Source organism: Pseudophryne corroboree, chromosome 1 (assembly GCF_028390025.1).
Source record: "Pseudophryne corroboree isolate aPseCor3 chromosome 1, aPseCor3.hap2, whole genome shotgun sequence".
Lineage (NCBI taxonomy): Eukaryota > Metazoa > Chordata > Amphibia > Anura > Myobatrachidae > Pseudophryne > Pseudophryne corroboree.
Window position 1 is genome coordinate 67,749,742 of NC_086444.1, and position 21,502 is coordinate 67,771,243.

General features: G+C 48.0%; 1 protein-coding gene across 1 annotated transcript in view; it reads right to left on the bottom strand.

The window, feature by feature from the left end:
* Nucleotides 1-20,636, bottom strand: part of GOLPH3 (golgi phosphoprotein 3) — a 32,693-nt gene extending 12,057 nt beyond the window's left edge. The window contains exon 1 of the mRNA XM_063960379.1: nucleotides 20,236-20,636. Coding sequence (XP_063816449.1) covers nucleotides 20,236-20,436 — 201 coding nt within the window. The 5' untranslated portion in view covers nucleotides 20,437-20,636. The remainder of the gene's footprint in view (nucleotides 1-20,235) is intronic.
* Nucleotides 20,637-21,502: the final 866 nt, after the last annotated feature.

The following is a 21,502-nucleotide window of genomic DNA, read 5'->3' on the forward strand; positions in this document are numbered from 1 at the left end:
CTGTGGGCACCAAGTTGCAGCAGAAAGTGAACCCTGCACGACCTCCGGGGACCTTCTCCCAAGTAAAACTGAGCACCGAGGCTAGAGATGGAGGCCCAACATTAAAAGGCTGCAGGGGCGACACAGAAGGAGTACGAGGTAACATTGCTGGGACTGGAACTCTCCCCTAGGACAACTCCCGGAATAACATCCTTCCCTCAGACTATCTTCTTTCACAACGGGGAGATAGCGGAGTCACCCCTCGCCCTGCTACTGCTGTGTACAGCACACTTCTGCACACCTGAAAAGGAGCTGATCTTTACGACGGACATCTCCCGGACAGGGGCGTACATCGCTACTGGATCTGGTGCACTCACCCCGCCTGTGCGGCACTGAGATGTGATTTCTTCGCTACAATGTCCTCCTAATACCTCCCCGCAACCATTTTAGCTAATACATACCTACACCGGGCCGCTATACTGCTAAACTGAAGATACCCGGGCCACCCTAGTACCGCATCCGTCCAATTTCCGTGGCAACAGAAACCATGGCTCCGAGGAAGAATAAAGCCTCCAAAACGGTCAATCAAGTCGCCTTTTTCAAACCCTCTTCTTTCCGTAACAAACCCCCAGAAGCTGAAACCCCTGGGGTGGGCCCCTCTCCTCAGCCCAAGCGGTCCTCTCTTTTGCCCTCTGAGCCTCCTCCCAGTGGCGCATCCCCTTCAATGCGTCTCGAAGATGGTGAAGCCTTAACGATCGGCAGTATGAAGCTCTTACTACATCAATTTAAGGATGACGTGACATCTGAGTTTAGAGCCATGCTGAAAACCTGCCAGAGCTCCATCGATGACCTGGGTGAGAGAACAAATCAACTGGAAACTAAGATGGGCGAGGTAGTCGGCTCACACAATTCGTTGATAGACTCCCATGATACCCTGGAGGGCGAAGTGAATTTCTTGCGCGATAAAGTAGCGGATTTGGAAGACCGCTCGCGCAGGAACAATCTGAAACTCAGAGGGGTCCCCGACTCGATCTCTAACAGTAGACTCCACGATTACACTATGGAGATCTTCAAAAAACTGTTGCCCACTGCCAGCTCCTCAGATCTCTTGTTGGATCGAGTTCATCGAATCCCTAAAGCACGAGGCGCCCCAGAGGGATCATCTAAAGATGTTCTGATGAGGGTACACTTCTATCATATAAAAGAATCTTTGCTGAAGGCGGCCAGACCATCCTCTGATACGGCGGAAGCCTTGGGAAAGCTTCAACTATATGGGGACTTGTCGCAGTACACTCTCAATAAAAGACGCTCCTTCCAACCGGTTACTACTATTCTCCGGAAGACTGGTATCCTTTATAGATGGGGCTTCCCCACTCGCCTGCTGATTTTCAGAGACGGTTCTACTATAGCCGTCTCGTCGGCTGATGAGGGCCTGAAGCTCCTTCGTAAATGGAACCTGGGAGGAGATCCTGGGCCCAGTTCCCCTGACCATCGACTTCAGCAGGACTGGTCGACGGTTGAGAAGTAATGGTACACTGATCACACTCATCCGCCATGGGTGCCTTTACCTGGATCGAAGCCCCGGGTCTTGACAATCAACTGCAGAGACGGTTGCGAGAGAGGTTTAAGCCGGCTAACGCTATAGACATGGTTATACTATGTTTGCTAATCATTGCATTATAGTAGACTTTAATGTATGAGCAGTACAGAATTAATTTGCTGTCTTTCTCCTAATAATCCTCAACTTAATAACCTCATAGTAACAGCACTTACTTAGCTGACTAGCGCTGTATGTCTTTGTGGCACTAAACCCTAAGGTTTATGGAATGATAGGCCGTGTGGGTGTATTTACACCAAGAAATATAATCCTCGTCTATTAGGTTGCGGGGGGGTTGGCCACCAACCCCTCTATTCCATTGGGTGGGGCGCTGGATGTTTTGGCGCCTTACTGCGGCCCCATATCTTTATGGGGTCTGTTTCTTTTCTTTTTCTTATAACTCTCTTTTGTCTACCCCAGTCTGTTTCCCCTATGTGTCTTGTCTTCCCCAGGGATGTGTTCCTAGACGATGGACTCAGCGATTGATGGCTCCTGTACTGCTTGGTTATAGTCAGGTTAGTCTCACTTAATGTTAAGGGATTAAATTCCCCACAGAAACGGAAACTAGCGCTGTCCTCTTTCTATAAACTGAAGGCAAATGTAGTTGCGGTCCAAGAAACCCACTTCAAAAAATTAGATCCCCCTAAATTTCAAGATAATCGTTTCCCTACTTGCTATATGGCCAATGGCCCCACAAAAAAAGCTGGAGTGGCGATACTTTTTTCTTCAAGCTGCACTTTCACCTTAGAGTCCCAAATAGCAGATCCTGAGGGTCGATATCTAATCTTGATAGGGTCACTGGAGAACATTATGGTCACTCTAGTATCTTGCTATGCCCCTAATACTGGTCAGCTCACTTTCTGCAGGAAACTTTGTGCCCTGATACAGAAACATACTAAGGGGTCGGTTATGATTATGGGGGATTTCAACTTAGTGGTCGACCCCCTATTAGACAAATCTGGCTCTACTGGAGGTATTAAGTTGGGAGGTCGAAACGTTCGGGACGGGAGGCCTAGCCTCCGCCAGTTACTGGGGGAATTCGACCTATATGATGCATGGAGAACTAAGCATCCCACAGAAAGGGATTATTCCTTCTACTCACACGTACACGGCACATACTCTAGGATAGACCTTGCTCTTACAAAAAAAAGAGACTCTAACGGCTATCAGAGAAATCAAAATATTGCCAATGACCTGGTCTGACCATTCCCCGGTGCTGGTAGTATGGGGGTTGGAGACAGGTGGGATCCCCCCAGGGCCTTGGAGACTGGGGAGATTCCTGCTCAACAATCCTGAAGCCCTTAGCACCATTAGACAATCTATACAAATATATCTTGACACAAATAAATCAGAAGATACTTCGACCTTTAACAACTGGTGTTCTCTCAAAGCGGTGATTCGAGGCATAGCCATCCAGACTGCTGCCAGACTTAAACGAACCCAACAGGCGGAACGCCTGTCTGCTGAAAGGGAAGCTGCCAGATTGGAAACATTACATAAAGCGAACCCGCTCAATAAGACCACTTATAGGCTCTTATTAGCCGCCCGGGAAAAAGTGAACACTTTTTCACTTAGGGAGGTGCAGCGCAATATTACTAGATTAAATCAGAGGTTCTATGCACTAGGTAATAAAGCGGGACGCCTTTTGGCCCGGAAGTTACAGTCTAAACGAGCTAGAGCCAGGATACATTATGTCTGCTCTGCGTCTGGATCTAGGGTATCTGACCCCTATGCTATAGCAAACACCTTTGCAGAGTATTACTCTCAGTTATATAACTTAAGGTCTGACCCCTCCACCCCCCAACCCAGAGAGGTTGATATTCAGTCATTCTTGAAAGAAATATCCCTCCCAACGGTAGACTCCGCGACTAGCTTGTTCCTTAGCGCCCCTTGGACATTAGAAGAACTAAACACAGCTGTCTCTGGTCTCCCGAAGGACAAAGCCCCGGGCCCTGATGGCTTCACCTCCAATTTCTATAAAGTATACAAGAATGAATTGGCTCCCCTACTGCTGTCTGTTTTCAACGAGGCATCGGATGTGGGAAAGTTTCCCAAAGAAATGCTGGAGGCACAGATAGTTGCTATTCCGAAACCTGGCAAACCCCCCACAGCAGTACAAAATTACCGTCCTATAGCCTTGTTGAACACAGATGTTAAGCTATTTGCAAAATTAATTGCCAATCGTCTTTCCCCTCTGCTTCCTTCCCTCATAGCGGCTGACCAGGTGGGCTTTGTCCCGGGTAGACAAGCTCCGGACAACACCCGGAGGGTGTTTAATATTCTCGAACATTGTGATGCGCATAAAACACCCCTCCTTATACTCTCTTTAGACGCCGAAAAGGCGTTTGATAGACTTCATTGGGGATATCTGAGAGCTGTTTTAGACAATTACCGGTTCGCCGGGAGGTTCTTAGACTCTGTTTTTGCTCTGTACTCTGCCCCCTCTGCAAGGGTGTTTGTTAACGGTTGTCTGTCAGGGACTTTCAATATCACCAACGGAACCAGACAGGGCTGTCCCCTGTCGCCCCTTATATTTGCGCTGGCCATTGAACCACTAGCTGAGATGATTAGGACTGAACCAAGGATTACTGGTCCAGAAATTGGGGGTTTAACCCATAAGATCAGTTTATTTGCTGACGACATCTTGCTCTGCTTAACCCGCCCTGAAGCCTCATTGGCTGCGCTCCATGACGTGCTGAACCGATATTCTAATATTTCATATTATAAGTTGAATACTACCAAGACGGAGGCCCTACCGCTTCACATACCACCACGAACTGTGACCCGACTTAAAGATCTATACCGTTATGCTTGGCAGGTTAGATCCATTAAGTACTTGGGTATTCACCTCTCCCTAGACGGAGACCTGTATGACTGTAATTATGTACCCCTTCTTAGCGCCTTCGGAAAATTAATAAAAGAATGGTCCCTTCATGAAATATCTTGGCTAGGAAGAATTTCCGCGACCAAGATGATACTACTCCCTAAACTTCTTTATTTGTTCCGAGCTATACCTCGTAGCGTCCCCAGACCTCTCCTGGTGAAAGCTAATAAGATTATCTCGCAGTATATATGGAAAGGGGCGAGGCCCCGCATAGCTAGACAGGTCCTAATGTTGCCTAAAATGGTCGGGGGGGTGGCATACCCTAACTTGGAGGCGTACCAAACCGCGTCCCTTCTCAGCCAGGCTCGAGATTGGGGCTGTGCAAGTCGAACCAAACCATGGGTCCTTATAGAAAGGTCCTTCATGGGTTCGATCGACTTGAGAGACTTGTTTCTGCTCCCTGCCCAAAGCGTTCCTAAGCGACTAGGCCCAGGGGAATCGGTTAGATGCACTCTGAAGCTCTGGCATAAGGTTGCTGCGTCGGATCCGAAAATTGTATTGCCTGCGGCTGATTTAGAAATCAAGACAATTGCTAATCTCATACCCAACCTAGGATTGGAAAATTGGATCCGTGCATCTAGGAGACCTATACTCAGAGGGAGGGTTGGTGCCCTTTTCTAAGTTATTAAGTAATTTGGGTATCCCAAGACAAGACTTCTTCAAATACTTGCAGGTTCGACACTGGCTGCAGTCTTGTGGGAAAGAGGGGGTGGCACCTGTCCCCCTCCTGGCCTCCCTCCGCCTCCGGCTGTCTTCTCCGGACCATAGGGGTGGGATATCAAAATGGTACCAGTACATAACCCTCCTCACTAAAAGGGGTAAGTTTCCTTCACAGCTGAAGTGGGAGAGGGATCTCTCCATTGATCTGCGGGAGGAGGAGTGGGACTTCATCTCCTCAGGGTGCTTTGGGATCTCAAGATGCCTGCAGCACTCTGAGATGTACTTCAAACTGTGCCAAAGGGCGTACTTCACTCCACAGCGACTTCATACCATTTGGCCTTCGATTTCCCGGTTATGCTGGAGGAACTGCGGCCACGTGGGTAACATCCTACACGTTTTCTGGGAATGCCCTGTTTTGGGGGCGATGTGGACTGAAGTGTTCTCTCTTCTCCGGGAAGTGTTGGGGTTTGGGGTCCCTATGACCCCCATGTTCGCCCTATTCCATTATTCCTCACCCGACCTTATGCGCTGTGATAGATATATAGCTGGCCATATTCTCATATCTACAAAGGCTGCAATTGGACAGCTTTGGAAAACACCAAGGGTACCCACGCTCCAAGCCATTGTTAACAGCACACATAAACACTATCTATTTGAAACATCGGGAGGTTACGATACGCCCTTACCACCCTCAGTACTGAATTATTGGCTGAAGTGGAAAATATTTCGGGAACGGACAGGGCTCCCTATGGTTATTACCAATCCTATAGACTTGTCGCAGCTACACTCCCCACAATCAGAGGATGCCTGAGTATTACTGCTATAATCAGTATGTATCACTGTTAATTAAGATAGATATATGATCAGATGCGTTTGGAACGTTCCCATCCGTGGAACTTATCCCGTGTCTTTGTTACCCCCTATGTGTCTCAATGTGATGTCTTTTTTCTTGCTCTACTCTATCTTTTCTCTCTATCTGTTAGATTTTAGCTCTATTTTTGTTTTCGGCCGGATTCGGCAGTACATGATTATGACATTGTAAACAAGGCTGCACTGTTAATGTATCGTAATATTTCTGTTTGATATTTTGTTCAGTCGACTCATACTTAAATTGGAGAGTATGTGTGCTGCCATACCCGGCTGGGAATGTTACTGTTTAAAAATAAATAAAAACTATTGATTAAAAAACAAAAAAAAACAAAGCTGATGTTTTAATAACAAGTTGCACTTACAGAAATATAGAATTAAAATCACATATAAGGGACCCAGTGGCACACAGGAACACAGCACAGCAGCTCACGGATATCCACAGATGGTCTCCAAAGGGTAACGACTGCCTCAAAACCGGAATTTGAAGTCGTGCGGTCCTCGAGATATCGTGCAGCGTCCTTGGGTGGACACCCGAGGACGCTGCACGATATCTCGAGGACCGCACGACTTCAAATTCCGGTTTTGAGGCAGTCGTTACCCTTTGGAGACCATCTGTGGATATCCGTGAGCTGCTGTGCTGTGTTCCTGTGTGCCACTGGGTCCCTTATATGTGATTTTAATTCTATATTTCTGTAAGTGCAACTTGTTATTAAAACATCAGCTTTGTTTTTACTCCTGCACTATTATTGTTTTTATTTCTTGTGGCTCCCATTCCGCTGCTATCAAGCACTGGTTTGGAACACATTTTTGCAGAACCGCTATCATTTGGAATTGAATGAACTTCCAAAATTCACCTTTGTGAACAACTTGGCAAAAGGAGTCGGACTGACATTCAAAGCTCAGTATATTCATTTGTGACTCTGTTTGTAATAAGGTGAAGGGTATACATGTTTCAAACAGTTGTGCGCGGATATTGAACACACTCCCTTTCTTTTTTGTTTGTCTCTTTGGAGTATTGGGTGATTACTCTTTGTGTGTTCTTCTGCTGCAAAATACTGTCTGTTAACAGCGCACTACTGTAACATCAATATTTTATAATCAACCATTTGCTCCCAAATGCTGGAAAATGGTCACAAATGATGGTTTGGATAAACTCGTTAATTCAAACAGATTTAACCAATTTGTCTGAATGATCATTTCCGTTTTCAAGTGCTTGGGAGCCAATGGTTGATTGTCATTTGCTTCCATACATTGCCAGATTATTGTTCTCACAAGACAGATGAGACAGATAAATCTGTCGGTTCCGGTATGAATGATCGAACATGTTATGGTCGACCACTATTGGTCGACGCCGACACATGAAAGGCCGACACGAGTTGTTGTTTTTTGTGTCGTTTTTTGCGTAAAGTGACTGGGAACCCCAATTAGTGCACCGCTTCGCTCGCCATGCTTCGGGCATGGTGCCTTAGCTCCGCTACCGCTCGGCATAGATTACCGTTCCAATCGTAGTCCACGTGGATCGTAAAGTATGGAAAGTTCCCCAAAAGAAAAAAAAAACTAAAAAAAAAACAAAAACAAAAAAACTCACGTCGACCTTCTCATGTGTCAACCATGTGTCCATGTCGACCATGTCCATGTCGACCAATAGTGGTCGACCTGACTATCGACCATGTGAACGGATACCAAATCTGTCAGTGTGTAATTTACCACACGGCAAAAACAGGCTAAAATAGCCTGTGTATTACTGGGCTATTCAATTATAACCCGTTTTTATCATGCTGCAAATGACCCGTTTTCGGCCGATATGGGGATAATGTTTTGAGGTACCCAAAGAATAATACTCAATAAGTGCTACGTATCGGGGCTAACTGGATAGCCCTGGGCCGATTCATTAGCTGCGATAAATTACCACAGCTAATTGGATGCCAGACTTAACAGCAAGTTTCCAAAATAACAATGCATTCTCTCTTGCTCTTCTCCCAATAGAACGGCTTCACCAGTGGGCTACTGCAGACGCTGTTTCCCTGGGAAATCTTTTGAAGAATCAGAAGGCGCGCATGACAGCCGGAGCACCTCCAAATCCGCAGAACAATGGGTAGCGGGGGATCATGTTAAGCCATATAACCCATGACAACAGTAAAGCCTCAGCATTCCTCTAGACGAGTCACATGTGTTGCTTTGTCATGTGATACAGGTAACCTATCCGGATCCATGAGTCAGGGTGTGGCGCTCAGGGGCACGCCGCTGTACAATACACAGCCCACCTCCTGTTAGGGACGGAAGTCACTGAGCTGCCGAAGATGCTAATTTATCTTAGCACTGCGCGTTCCCATGCTTTTACGCAGCAATGTCAGATAATTGGGGGGGTAAATCTCTGCTACTGTCCAAAGCGCAGCATAACTCTGATCCTGGCCATCCGACTCCTTGAGCAGGATCACGCCGGGCGGCATGTACAAAAAGTTAGATGGGACGCCCATAAATATAACTGTGGAGATCATGGATTAGTTTTCTAATACACGATTGCAATAGGGCATGGGCGTTCAACATGCAGCCCTCCAACTGCTGTTGAACTACACATCCAAGCATGCCCTGCCACAGTTTTAGTATGCTCTAATGGTAAAACTGTGGCAATGCATGCTAGTCATGTGCAGTTCCACTGGGGCTGGGCTCAGGTTGCCTAACTCTGTCATAACCTGGGCATAAACTGTATGGGGTCAATTCAATTCACTGACAGATGAATAGCGCCGGGAGTTAGCTCCCGACGCTATTCAATACAGCGACAAGTGACCCCCAATGGTCGGGAATTCTTCTCTCACCCCCGGGGGATGAGAGAAGAAACCCGTCAAAAGTGCTGCCGGCGCGAGGCTGATTCTGTCGGGAATCAGCATCGCGCCGGGGAGTTAAGTCGGAGAATGCCCGTTCTCCCGACAATTCAACCTAAGTCGGCGAGAACGGGTCATCACCGACTTAACTGGAGCTGAATTGAATAGCGCCGGGAGCTAATTCCCTGCTCTATTCAACTGTCAGTGAATTGAATCGACCCCTATTAGGTACATGGGGGCAGGTGCATTGAGCCTGGAGAAGTGATAAAGCGGTGATAAGTGAAAGGTGATAACGCACCAGCCAATCAGCTCCTGTCAATTTTCAAATCCGGAATGATTGGCTGCTGCGTTATCACCTTGCACTTGCAGTATACCCAGCCTATACACAAGCTGCTCACACAACTGTGAACAAGACACAAACAATATGTATATAAAACTGTGTTCCCACTCCAGTCATGTTTGATATAAAATTGCCGACCTCCATTAAGGGAGTAATGCAGGTGTTAAGGGATTGGGGTTTCTGCAGCCCTGAAGAACCCCGTAGAAGAGTGTCATGGAAAACAGGACACAAACAGAACACTTATTGCTGTATTGTGTGGTCGATACCACCTAACACTGGGGTCAATTCTATTCAGCGACAGTTGAATAGCGCCGGGAGTTAGCTCCCGTCGCTATTCAATTCAGCTCATGTTAACTCTCGCCGACTTAACAGGTTGAATTGTCGGGAGAACGGGCATTCTCCGACTTAACTCCCCGCCGCGATGCCGTTTCCCGACAGAATCAGCCTCGCAGCAGCACTTTTGTCGGTTTTCTTCTCTCATCCCCCGGGGGTGAGAGAAGAATTCCCGACAATTGGTGTCACTTGGCGCTGTATTGAATAGTGCCGGGAGCTAACTCCCAGCGCTTTTCAACTGTCGCTGAATAGAATTGACCCCGATGTCATACACAATGCAAGCTCCAATTCCATAAAGAGACGCCACACAACTGTCTAACACGGAAAACTTTTAAAGAGTTTGCAGGGAAAATAAAGTAGTCAGCCCGTTCCCAGTGTGCTCCTATAGGCTCCTGCACTCCGTTCCCACCCGTGGCAATCTAATACGGATGTGTATTCTTCCACTGACTTTAGCACAAGACTATGGCCTATTTCTGTAAGGAATGAGTTACAGACATGGCTGCTGTAAGCCTCTGTAATATTTGCGTAGGCAAGAGGCATTCGGTTACACAGAGAACTTAAACATGTACATACAGAACTATATGTATTGGCTGGGTTGTGTGCCGGCTGTTCTGTTTTTACCTCCTGGACAGGTTTCATTGATCTCTAAATAAATAAGACGTGGCAATGAAGTGACACGCACACACGGAGAACTGACACTGTGCGGCTAGTAACCGGCCTGTTACTTTGTATATGGATACTCCTCCTATACTGTATACCTCTACCCATATAAAAGGCAGCAGGAGAATAAGAAACTCCTGCATCACACCCAAGTGATAATTAGTACAGGAGTGTGACAAGCCATGTCACACAACCGATGGCAGAAACACGGAGAATGTTACTACATGCTGCCAATACACACATCAACGCTAATTTGTAAACCTGTAGTATCTCATGTACTTTGCTGTAAGTAATTAGTACAGTTCTAAAGATCACAAGCAGAGAGATTGGAAAGCACAAGCAGCGAGGGAGATTATGCAACCAGGTAATATATTAGTGCATGGAGCCTGCTACTGAGATGCAGCATTATAAAGATGGGGTGACACTGACAATACTGAGGTGAAGTCCTGCCCCACAATAATAATACAGTACGCTATACTCAGTATGTGTGACGCCGTCACTCAGCAGCCAGCGTACGTCTGAACCAGATACTGCCTGCGTGTACAATACTACACCTCCTCTGTACATACCCAGCTGCAAGTGCCTCCGGAAACGTAACCGTGATAGTCCTGCCAAAGACGGAGCGGAGTTTTGTAACTTACATATGTATAGTAGGGGCCTCCACGCTTTATTAGATGGACGAATGGAAATGGCAAACTAGCATATACCATTCACACATAAGATGTGGCAACATAACATGAGGGAAAGCGGAGGAGGAGCCTGTTGTAGTTACAGGCCTACACATTGTAGTGGTAAGTCCCGGCTGCTGCTTCCTAGCAGTGTACAGAGCATGGCTGATAACACACACAGCACTCCTGGTCCTCTCAGGTAATCTCCTCCGTGCTATGTACTGGGCAGCCATATGCCCCTCCCCTTCCTGTCCAGGAGACCCAGTAGCAGCAATTATTTTACAAGGACTGGGGTCTCTTGGGTTTGGTATGATTTACCGGAATGTCAATATACCGTCAACGGCATCCCGGCTGACAGTATGCCGGTAGCGGGGCAAGTGCAACGAGTCCCCTTGCTGCGCTCGCCACAGGTTCTATTCCCACTCTATGGGTGTCGTGGACACACAGGGGTGGGAATAGTTCTGTTTGGCCGGTATTCTGGCTGCCGGCATTTCCAGTTGTCAGGATTCCAGCGTCGGTATCCCCCACAATTCATAAATCATTAGTGAGCTCCGCCTATCGTTCTCTTTGGAAAAAATAAGATTTTAAACCTACCGCTAAATCTTTTTCTCGTAGTCCGTAGAGGATGCTGGGACTCCGTAAGGACCATGGGGATAGACTGGCTCCACAGGAGACATGGGCACTTTAAGAAAGACTTTGACTATGGGTGTGCACTGGCTCCTCCCTTTATGCCCCTCCTCCAGACCTCAGTTTGATACTGTGCCCAGAGGAGATGAACAGTACGAGGAAAGGATTTTAGTTAATCCAAGGGCAAGATTCATACCAGCCACACCAATCACACCGTATAACTTGTGTTAAACTAACCAGTTAACAGTATGAAAAACAACATAGTTTCGGTCCAAATCCGATGAAACTAGAACATAACCCTTATTTAAGCAATAACTATATACAAGTCTTGCAGAAGTAGTCCGCACTTGGGACGGGCGCCCAGCATCCTCTACGGACTACGAGAAAAAGATTTACCGGTAGGTTTAAAATCTTATTTTCTCTAACGTCCTAGAGGATGCTGGGACTCCGTAAGGACCATGAGGATTATACCAAAGCTCCCAAACGGGCGGGAGAGTGCGGATGACTCTGCAGCACCGATTGAGCAAACATGAGGTCCTCCTCAGCCAGGGTATCAAACTTATAAAACTTTGCAAAGGTGTTTGACCCCGACCAAGTAGCAGCTCGGCATAGCTGTAGTGCCGAGACCCCTCGGGCAGCCGCCCAAGACGAGCCCACCTTCCTAGTGGAATGGGCCTTTTGGTAACGGCAATCCTGCCGTAGAATGTGCTTGCTGGATCGTGATACAGATCCAGCGAGCAATGGTCTGCTTTGAAGCAGGGCCGCCAACCTTGTTGGCTGCATACAGGACAAACAGTGCTTCTGTTTTTCTGATCCTAGCCATTCTGGCCACGTAAATTTTCAAAGCCCTGACCACATCCAGGGAACTCTGAATCCTCCAAGGCACGTGTAGCCACAGGCACGACAATAGGTTGGTTCATATGAAAGGATGAGACCACCTTAGGTAGGAATTGAGGACGGGTCCGCAACTCCGCTCTATCCATATGGAAAACCAGATAGGGGCTTTTATGTGATTAAGCCGCCAATTCCGAAACTCGCCTAGCCGAAGCCAAGGCTAACAACATGACCACCTTCCAAGTGAGATATTTTAACTCCACCGTTTTGAGTGGTTCAAACCAATGTGACTTAAGGAAACTTAACACCACGTTAAGGTCCCAAGGCGCCACCGGAGGCACAAAAGGAGGCTGAATATGCAGTACTCCCTTTACAAAAGTCTGTACTTCCGGTAGAGAGGCCAATTCCTTTTGAAAGAAAATGGATAAGGCCGAAATCTGAACTTTTATGGTGCCTAATTTTAGGCCCAAATTCACTCCAGTTTGCAGGAAGTGAAGGAGACGACCCAGATGGAATTCCTCCGTAGGAGCATTCCTTGCCTCACACCAAGAAACATATTTTCTCCATATTCGGTGATAATGTTTTGATGTCACGTCCTTCCTAGCCTTTATTAGCGTAGGAATGACCTCATCCGGAATACCTTTGTCCGCTAGAATCCGGCGTTCAACCGCCATGCCGTCAAACGCAGCCGCGGTAAGTCTTGGAACAGACAGGGCCCCTGCTGCAGCAGGTCCTGCCTTAGAGGAAGAGGCCACGGATCTTCTGTGAGCAATTACTGTAGATCCGGATACCAAGTCCTTCGTGGCCAATCTGGAACAATGAAGATTGTTCTCACTATTCTTTGTCTTATTATTCTCAACACCTTGGGTATAAGAGGAAGAGGAGGAAACACAGACCGTCCAAAACACCCACGGTGTCACCAAGGCGTCCACAGCTATCGCCTGAGGATCTCTTGACCTGGCGCAATACCTTTTTAACTTTGTGTTGAGACGGGACGCCATCATGTCTATCTGGGGCAGTTCCCACCGACCTGCGCGAAGACTTCCTGATGAAGTCCCCACTCTCTCGGATGCAGGTCGTGTCTGCTGAGGAAGTCTGCTTCCCAGTTGTCCACTCCCGGAATGAACACTGCTGACAGTGCTCTTACATGATTTTCCGCCCAGCGAAGAATCCTGGTGGCTTCCGCCATTGCCACCCTGCTCCTTGTGCCGCCTTGGCGGTTTACATGAGCTACTGCGGTGACATTGTCCGACTGAATCAGAACTGGTTTGTCGCGAAGTAATGCCTCCGCTTGACGTAGGGCGTTGTATATGGCCCTCAACTCCAGGATGTTGATGTGGAGACAAGTCTCTAGACCCGACCAAAGACCTTGGAAATTTCTTCCGGTTGTGACTGTTCCCCAACCTCGGAGAGTTGCGTCTGTGGTCACCAGGATCCAGTCCTGAATGCCGAACCTGCGACCCTCTAGGAGGTGAGCACTCTGCAGCCACCACAGGAGAGATACCCTTGCTCTGGGGGACAGGGTGATCCTCTGATGCATTTGTAGATGTGACCCGGACCACTTGTCCAGTAGGTCCCATTGGAAGGTCCTCGCATGGAACCTGCCGAAGGGAATGGCTTCGTACGATGCCACCATTTTCCCCAGGACTCGAGTGCAGTGATGCACTGACGCCTGTTTTGGCTTCAATAGGTTCAATGAGTTCCTGAGCTTTTTCCATTGGAAGAAAAACCTTTTTCTGGTGTGTGTCCAGAATCAAGCCCAAGAAGATCAGACGCGTCGTAGGAACCAACAGTGACTTCGGGATATTGAGAATCCAGCCGTGTTGCTGTAACACCTTCAAAGACAGAGACACGCTGTCCAGTAACTTCTCCCGAGATCTCTCTTTTATGAGGAGATCGTCCAAGTATGGGATAACTGTGACCCCTCGCTTGCGCAGGAGCACCATCATTTCCGCCATTACCTTGGTGAAAATCCTCAGGGCCGTTGAAAGCCCAAACGGCAACGTCTGAAATTGATAATGACAATCTTGTACAGCAAATCTCAGGAACGCCTGATGAGGAGGAAATATTGGAACATGAAGGTATGCATCCTTTATGTCCAGGGAAACCATAAAATCCCCCCCTTCCAGGCTGGCGATGACCGCCCTGAGCGATTCCATCTTGAATTTGAACCTTTTCAAGTATAGGTTCAGGGATTTTAAATTCAAAATGGGTCTGACCGAACCGTCCGGTTTCGGAACCACAAACAGGGTTGAGTAATAACCCTTTCCTTGCTGCAGTAGAGGAACCTTGACCACTACCTGTTGAAGATACAGTTTTTGTATTGCATTCAACACTAACTCCCTCTCTGAGGTAGCCACAGGTAGAGCCGATTTGAAAAACCGGCGAGGAGGCACCTCTTCGAATTCCAGCTTGTATCCCTGAGAAACAATTTCTATTGCCCAGGGATCCACCTGTAAATGAACCCAGATGTGGCTGAAAAGTCGAAGACGTGCCCCCATTTGAGCGGTCTCCCCCAGGGAAGCCCCAGCGTCATGCGGTGGATTTTGCAGAGGCGGACTTCTGTTCCTGGGAACTAGCTGTGTGCAGCTTTTTTCCTCTGCCCTTACCTCTGGCAAGAAAGGACGATCCTCGTACTCTTCTGCTTTTATTCGAACGAAAGGACTGCATTTGATAATGAGGCACTTTCTTAGGCTGTGAGGGAACATAAGGCAAAAAATTCGATTTACCTGCCGTAGCTGTGGAGACGAGGTCTGAGATGTCTTCTCCAAATAACTCCTCACCTTTGTAAGGCAAAGACTCCATATGCCTCTTTGAGTCGGCATCACCCGTCCACTGTCGGGTCCATAAGACTCGCCTAGCAGAAACAGACGTAGCGTTTATTCTGGAACTTAGCAAACAAATGTCTCTTTGAGCATCCCTCATATATAACACAGCATCTTTTATATGCCCTAGGGCAGTGTTTCCCAACCACGGTCCTCAAGGCACACTAACAGTCCTGGTTTTAGTGATATCCAGGCTTGAACACAGGTGACTTAATTAGTACCTCAGTTATTTTGATTTAACCATCTGTGCTGAAGCCTGGATATCGCTAAAACCTGCACTGTTGGTGTGCCTTGAGGACCGTGGTTGGGAATGCCTGCCCTAGGGTCATTAAAATGGTATCCTTATCTAGGGTCTCAATTTCCGTAGATAAGGAGTCTGTCCATGCTGCAACAGCACTACAAACCCAGGCCGACGCCATTGCCGGTCTAAGAATTGTACCTGAATGTGTGTAAATGGACTTCATGGTAACCTCCTGTCTGCGATCAGCAGCATCCTTGAGGGTAGCCGTATCTTGGGATGGCAGCGCTATCTTCTTTGATAAACATGTTAAAGCCTTGTCCACCTTAGGAGAAGACCCCATCGTATCCTATCCGTTTGCGGGAAAGGATACGCCATAAGAATCCTTTTGGGAATCTGCAGCCTCTTGTCTGGAGATTCCCAAGCCTTTTCGCACAGCTCGCTCAGCTCATACGAGGATGGAAAAGTGACCTCAGGCTTTTTCTCTTTATACATGTGTACCCTCTTGTCAGGGACAGGGGGTTCCTCTGTGATATGCAAAACATCTTTTATTGCAATAATCATATATCGAATGCCCTTAGCCACTTTTGGCTGTAATTTTGCCTCCTCATAGTCGACACTGGAGTCTGAATCCGTGTCGGTATCTGTGTCCATTATTTGGGACAATGTGCGCTTCTGAGACCCGAAAGGTCCCAGTGACACAGGGACAGGCATGGTCTGACTACCTGACTGTTCCCTAGCCTCAGCCTTGTCTAATCTCTTGTGTAATAAATTTACACTAGCACTCAAGACATTCCACATCTCCATCCAGTCCGGTGTCGGCGCTGCCGACGGAGATCTGACATTCATACACTCCCCCTCCTCCATAGGTGAGCCTTCCACTTCATACATGTCGACACACGCGTACCGACCACACCCAGGGAAGCTCTTATCTGAAGACAGTTCCCCACCAGGCCCATTGGAGAGACAGAGAGAGAGTATGCCAGCACACACCCCAGCGCTATATAACCCAGGCAAAACACAGAATGTTTCCCCAGTAGCGCTGAAATAATACGTTTTTCGACAATTATGTGCCCCCCATCTTGAAAAACCCACTGTCACCTCAGTAAGCAGGGGAGAGTCCGGAGAGCTTCCTCTCAGCGCTGTGCTGTGGAGAAAAATGGCGCTGGTGAGTGCTGAAGGAGAAGCCCCGCTCCCTCGGCAACGGGCTTCTGTCCCGCTCAAATTATCCAAAAACATGGCGGGGGCTCTTTATATACATGTACAGTGCCCAGCTGTACATGTATATATGTGTTTATGCAATAATAGAGGTTTATATTGCTGCCCAGGACGCCCCCCCTGCGCCCTGCACCCTTACAGTGACCGGAGTGTGTGAGGTGTATGGGAGCAATGGCGCACAGCTGCGGTGCTGTGCGTTACCTCAGTGAAGATCACAAAGTCTTCTGCCGCCTTTGAAGCCTTCTTACTTCTCATACTCACCCGGCTTCTATCTTCTGGCTCTGCGAGGAGGACGGCGGTGCGGCTCTGGGAGGAACTCCAGGGGGAGACCTGTGTTCCGACTCCCTCTGGAGCTAATGGTGTCCAGTATCCTAAGAAACAGGACCTTGAAACTCAGAGAAGTAGGGCTGTTTCTCTCTCCTCAGTCCCTCGATGCAGGGAGTCTGTTGCCAGCAGGCTCCCTGAAAATAAAAAACCTAATTAAAATACTTTCTTAGCAGGAAACTCAGGAGAGCTCCCTGCAGTGCACCCATCTCCTCTGGGCACAGTATCAAACTGAGGTCTGGAGGAGGGGCATAGAGGGAGGAGCCAGTGCACACCCAGAGTCGAAGTCTTTCTTAAAGTGCCCATGTCTCCTGCGGAGCCCGTCTATCCCCATGGTCCTTACGGAGTCCCAGCATCCTCTAGGACGTTAGAGAAAAAAAATAAGAACGCCACATCACGTAATATCGTGCTGCTTCCTCTCACCCTTAGTGTGTTCATTGCACAGTCCCTCCTAATCCCCGCTGCTTAAAAGCACAGTAAATGCTCTTAAGTCCCGTATTCACGGGTAGATATGGGGAGAGATGTGTGCTGAGCAAACCACTCAGCACACATCTCTCCCCCAGCTCAGCACAGCGCGATGTGTGCTGAGCGAGGGGGGGGCGGGCGCTCATTTCACAGAGCTGGTGAAATGAGCAACCTGCTAGATTGAGCCTGCATGCAGGCCAACCTAGCACCGGCGATAGCGACTCGCGGGACCTCGCATCGCTATCGCTATGGGGGGTACACACGGACAGATCATGCTTAAAATCTAAGCAATCTAGTCAGATGGGATCGCTCCGTGAGTACCCCCCTTTAGGCAGGGCTCCCTTGTTGGGACAATACAATCTTACATTTTAAGATAGTTAATCTGTTCCTCTGACCAAAATAGACTTTGTGATAACAGCAAATTACAGACAGAGACACAAATAAATAAACCATAGTGGCAGCGTTGTCTGGTTCTATTGTCTTTATGTTTTCCGCTAAAGATTTGTACCTGGCAGAAGTGATTTAACTGCAGATCAGTCCTCATACTAGAGGGACAGGGACTATTACGGTGTTGTGCTAGAAGTGCTCCACCACTGGGACTCCAGTCCAACCTCCGCCTCCGGGACTTCACTCCATACATGGCCCAGCCAGGTTTGTGTGGGTCTATGGCAGGGCAACAATGCGAGCACCAGCTGGGCGAGACGAAAATGGCACATGGGGGCATCAAGCTGCGTTGGAGCAGGGGGCAATGGTTACACCGCATACCGGTAGTTTACTGGCTGAAAATCAACAAAGTGGGGGCAGTTGATACTACTCTGGGCAGACAGAAGAGCTCACAATTACATTGTTATGTTTATCACATCCCGCAGTTTAGGAACAGTCTTTCATTTCACAGGAGGGCTGAGAGATCTTTAATTACTAGACAACAAGACAAATTAACAGAGACCATGATTAAATCTCCATAAATACAGCCCAACAATGACAATAATATGCTAAGTGCCTATGACTCCTGCACCTATATCCTGGAATAACCAGACCACCAGAGTTTATACCGTAAGAGTACATTTCATAAGTACAGGTTGCATCTCCCATATCATATGCATGGGAGCAGAAGTCCATAATCTGGAATATTTTTGTACCATAAGGATGTATCTTGGGGATAGGACCCAAGTCTGATCACAGAATGCATTTATGTTTCATATACACCTTGTACACACTTAGGGGGGAAATCAATTGAGGGAGAGTCCATTCTCCCAGCCAAATATGCGCAGCAGCGAGAACTCGCTCGCAAGTATTCGCTACGCCATGAGGTAGTGAGCACATCTGAGCGAATCGGGGTGCAAACCGGCCAGGCGAAGGGTTGCAGTTGCCGCCATTTAAATGCAGAGGCAATGGCAATTCACACCCTTCGTCGGCAACTGAATTCCCCCAGTAGCCCGAAGTGTAATTGTATACAATGGGCTCGATTCAATTCAGCAGGGATTGAATAGCGCCAGGAGGAAACTGCTGAAGCTATTCAATTCAGCACCATGCTAAATTGGGTAATGCCTGTACTTGCGGACTAATAAGGGTGTTTAGGCGCGAGACTGGGCATTTTCCATCTAAAGTGCACGCCGCGATGCCATTCTGTCCAAGTTGCGGCACAAAACAGCATTGCGGACCCAAGTTTTGTCCGATTTCTGGTCGCACCCCCGGAGGAGTGCAAGAAGAAATCCTCCAGTCGGGGATGACAGCGGCCTGGAATGAATAGCTCCTGGAGCTCCCTCCCGGCGCTATGCTATCCCCGCTGGATTGAATCGAGCCCAATATTTGTGCAATACATTAAACAAAGTTTGTGTACACTGAACCATCAGAAAGCATGGATACCTCGCTCAAAGCAGTCTGTTTTGGAATTTTGGACATGGCAGACTCAGGTGTCTATTTACTAAGCCCCGGATGGAGATAAAGTCGCTGGAGATAAAGTACCAGCCAATCGGCTCCTAACTATCATTTTTCAAATCCAGCCTGTAACATGGCAGTTAGACAGTGATTGGCTGGTACTTTACCTCCGTCCACTTTATCTCCATCCAAGGCTTAGTAAATAAACCCCTCAGCCTGTAACACCCAGTGCACTTAGGGCAGCCCTGTCATGCAGTGCCAGTAATACTATTAACACCACCGGGGGCACCAACATTAACACCACAGGATAACATGGACTACAATAATATGATAGGGCAATGGTTCACACCTCTCTAGCTCAAGTATACACAACAGGCCATGTTTCTGGATTTCTTTAAACATGCTGAGTCAGTAATTAACCTGTTTCCATAGACAAAAAAAAAAAAAATCCTAAAAAAAATACATGACCTGCTTGGGTGTTTGGGTACCTGGGGGTGGATGTGAGACCCACTGGTACTGAATAACACCCAGTGCTCCCATCACCTCCCAGTAAGGATATGGCTGCTACCGTACTTAAGGGGCAGATGTATTAACCTGGAGAAGGCATAAGGAAGTGATAAACCAGTGATATGTGCAAGGTGATAAACGCACCAGCCAATCAGCTCCAATATGTAAATTAACAGTTAGGATCTGATTGGCTGGTGCCTATATCACCTTGCACATATCACTGGTTTATCACTTCCTTATGCCTTCTCCAGGTTAATACATCTGCCCCTTAGTACTGTGATAATAACATACAATACGGTGCAGGGATCCCCTATAGAATGATGCCCAGGGCTCCCATCACCTCCCTGCATGTAGCATACACATAATAACAACATTATATATCAATATCTAAGGATCAGCACACCTACAGGTGCTAGGGACACTGTAATGATACCACTAATACCAACATACAATAACACATGGTGTAATAATAACAACAACAACAGCACCACAACAACAATCCTCACCTCCCTGTCCTTGAGGCCCAGCAGCAGCACCTCCTCCATGAGGGTGAGCCTGGCCTCCTTGTCCCCGGCCCTGTCCTCATCCTCCTGCTCCTCCCGGTCCCTGTCCCCGTCCAGCCCATCGGCCGCCCTCTCCCGGTCGCTGCGGGAGGCCTCGGTGCGGCGCTGCACTAGGCCGGAGTTGCGCTGGGTGACGGAGCTCATCCTGTGCTGGGGCTTGGGGAGCGGGAATCACACGCTGGGCGGGCGGGGGAGGGCTATCTGCCGGCCCGGGCTAGGCTCATCAGGCCCCGCTCTCCCCCCCGGTGCGGTCTCCGGTCCTGCGCTGCGGAGGAGGCGGCGGCTGCAGGCTGCTCGGCCAAGATGGCGGCTCCCGCTGACGTCACCGCAGAATGTGGCAGCGGGGGAGGCGGGGCCTGCGTGCGGAGGTGGCGACGCCACCACCAGTGGGAGGGGCTGGATGGAAACGTAGAAAGAGCCACTGAAATACACTGACTCACAGCTCTGCCATAGTGGTACTACAAGGCCCAGCATGCTCTGCCAGCTATATCATATATTACACTGTATAGTATACTGACTCACAGCTCTGTGTCCAGCCTATAATACCCTAACATAGACTGAGCTTTTCCAACTGAGGTCGAACTACAAGACCCAGCATGCTCTGCCAGCATAATATGTATTTTACTATATCATTAATAATATACTGTACACACAGCTCTGTGTTCAGCCTGCCGTACCCTAATATAGACTGTGCCTCTCCAGCTGTGGTGGAACTAGCCTTTATAGGTATTATTCTGTATAATTAATATACTGTACACACTCCTCAGCTGAGCTACTGATCCACACTCACACACTGTTGAGCGCAGGAGAAGGGGACATGGTTACATCATATTGGGGCATGTCACATTCTAGTACTTAAATACCCCCTGCTCCTCCCCAGAACCACCCCGCTATCACTGTAGTTACAGTTGTGCTCATAAGTTTACATACCCTAGCAGAATTTGTGATTTTCTGGCCATTTGTCAGAGAATATGAATGACAACTCACAAACTTTTCTTTCACTCATGTTTAGTTGTTGGGTGAAGCCATTTATTGTCAAACAACTGTGTTTACTCTTTTGAAATCATAATGACAACAGAAACTACCCAAATGACCCTGATCAAAAGTTTACATACCCTGGAGATTTTGGCCTGATAACATGCACACAAGTTGACACAAATGGGTTTGAATGGCTACTAAAGGTAACCATCCTCACCTGTGTTCTGTTTGC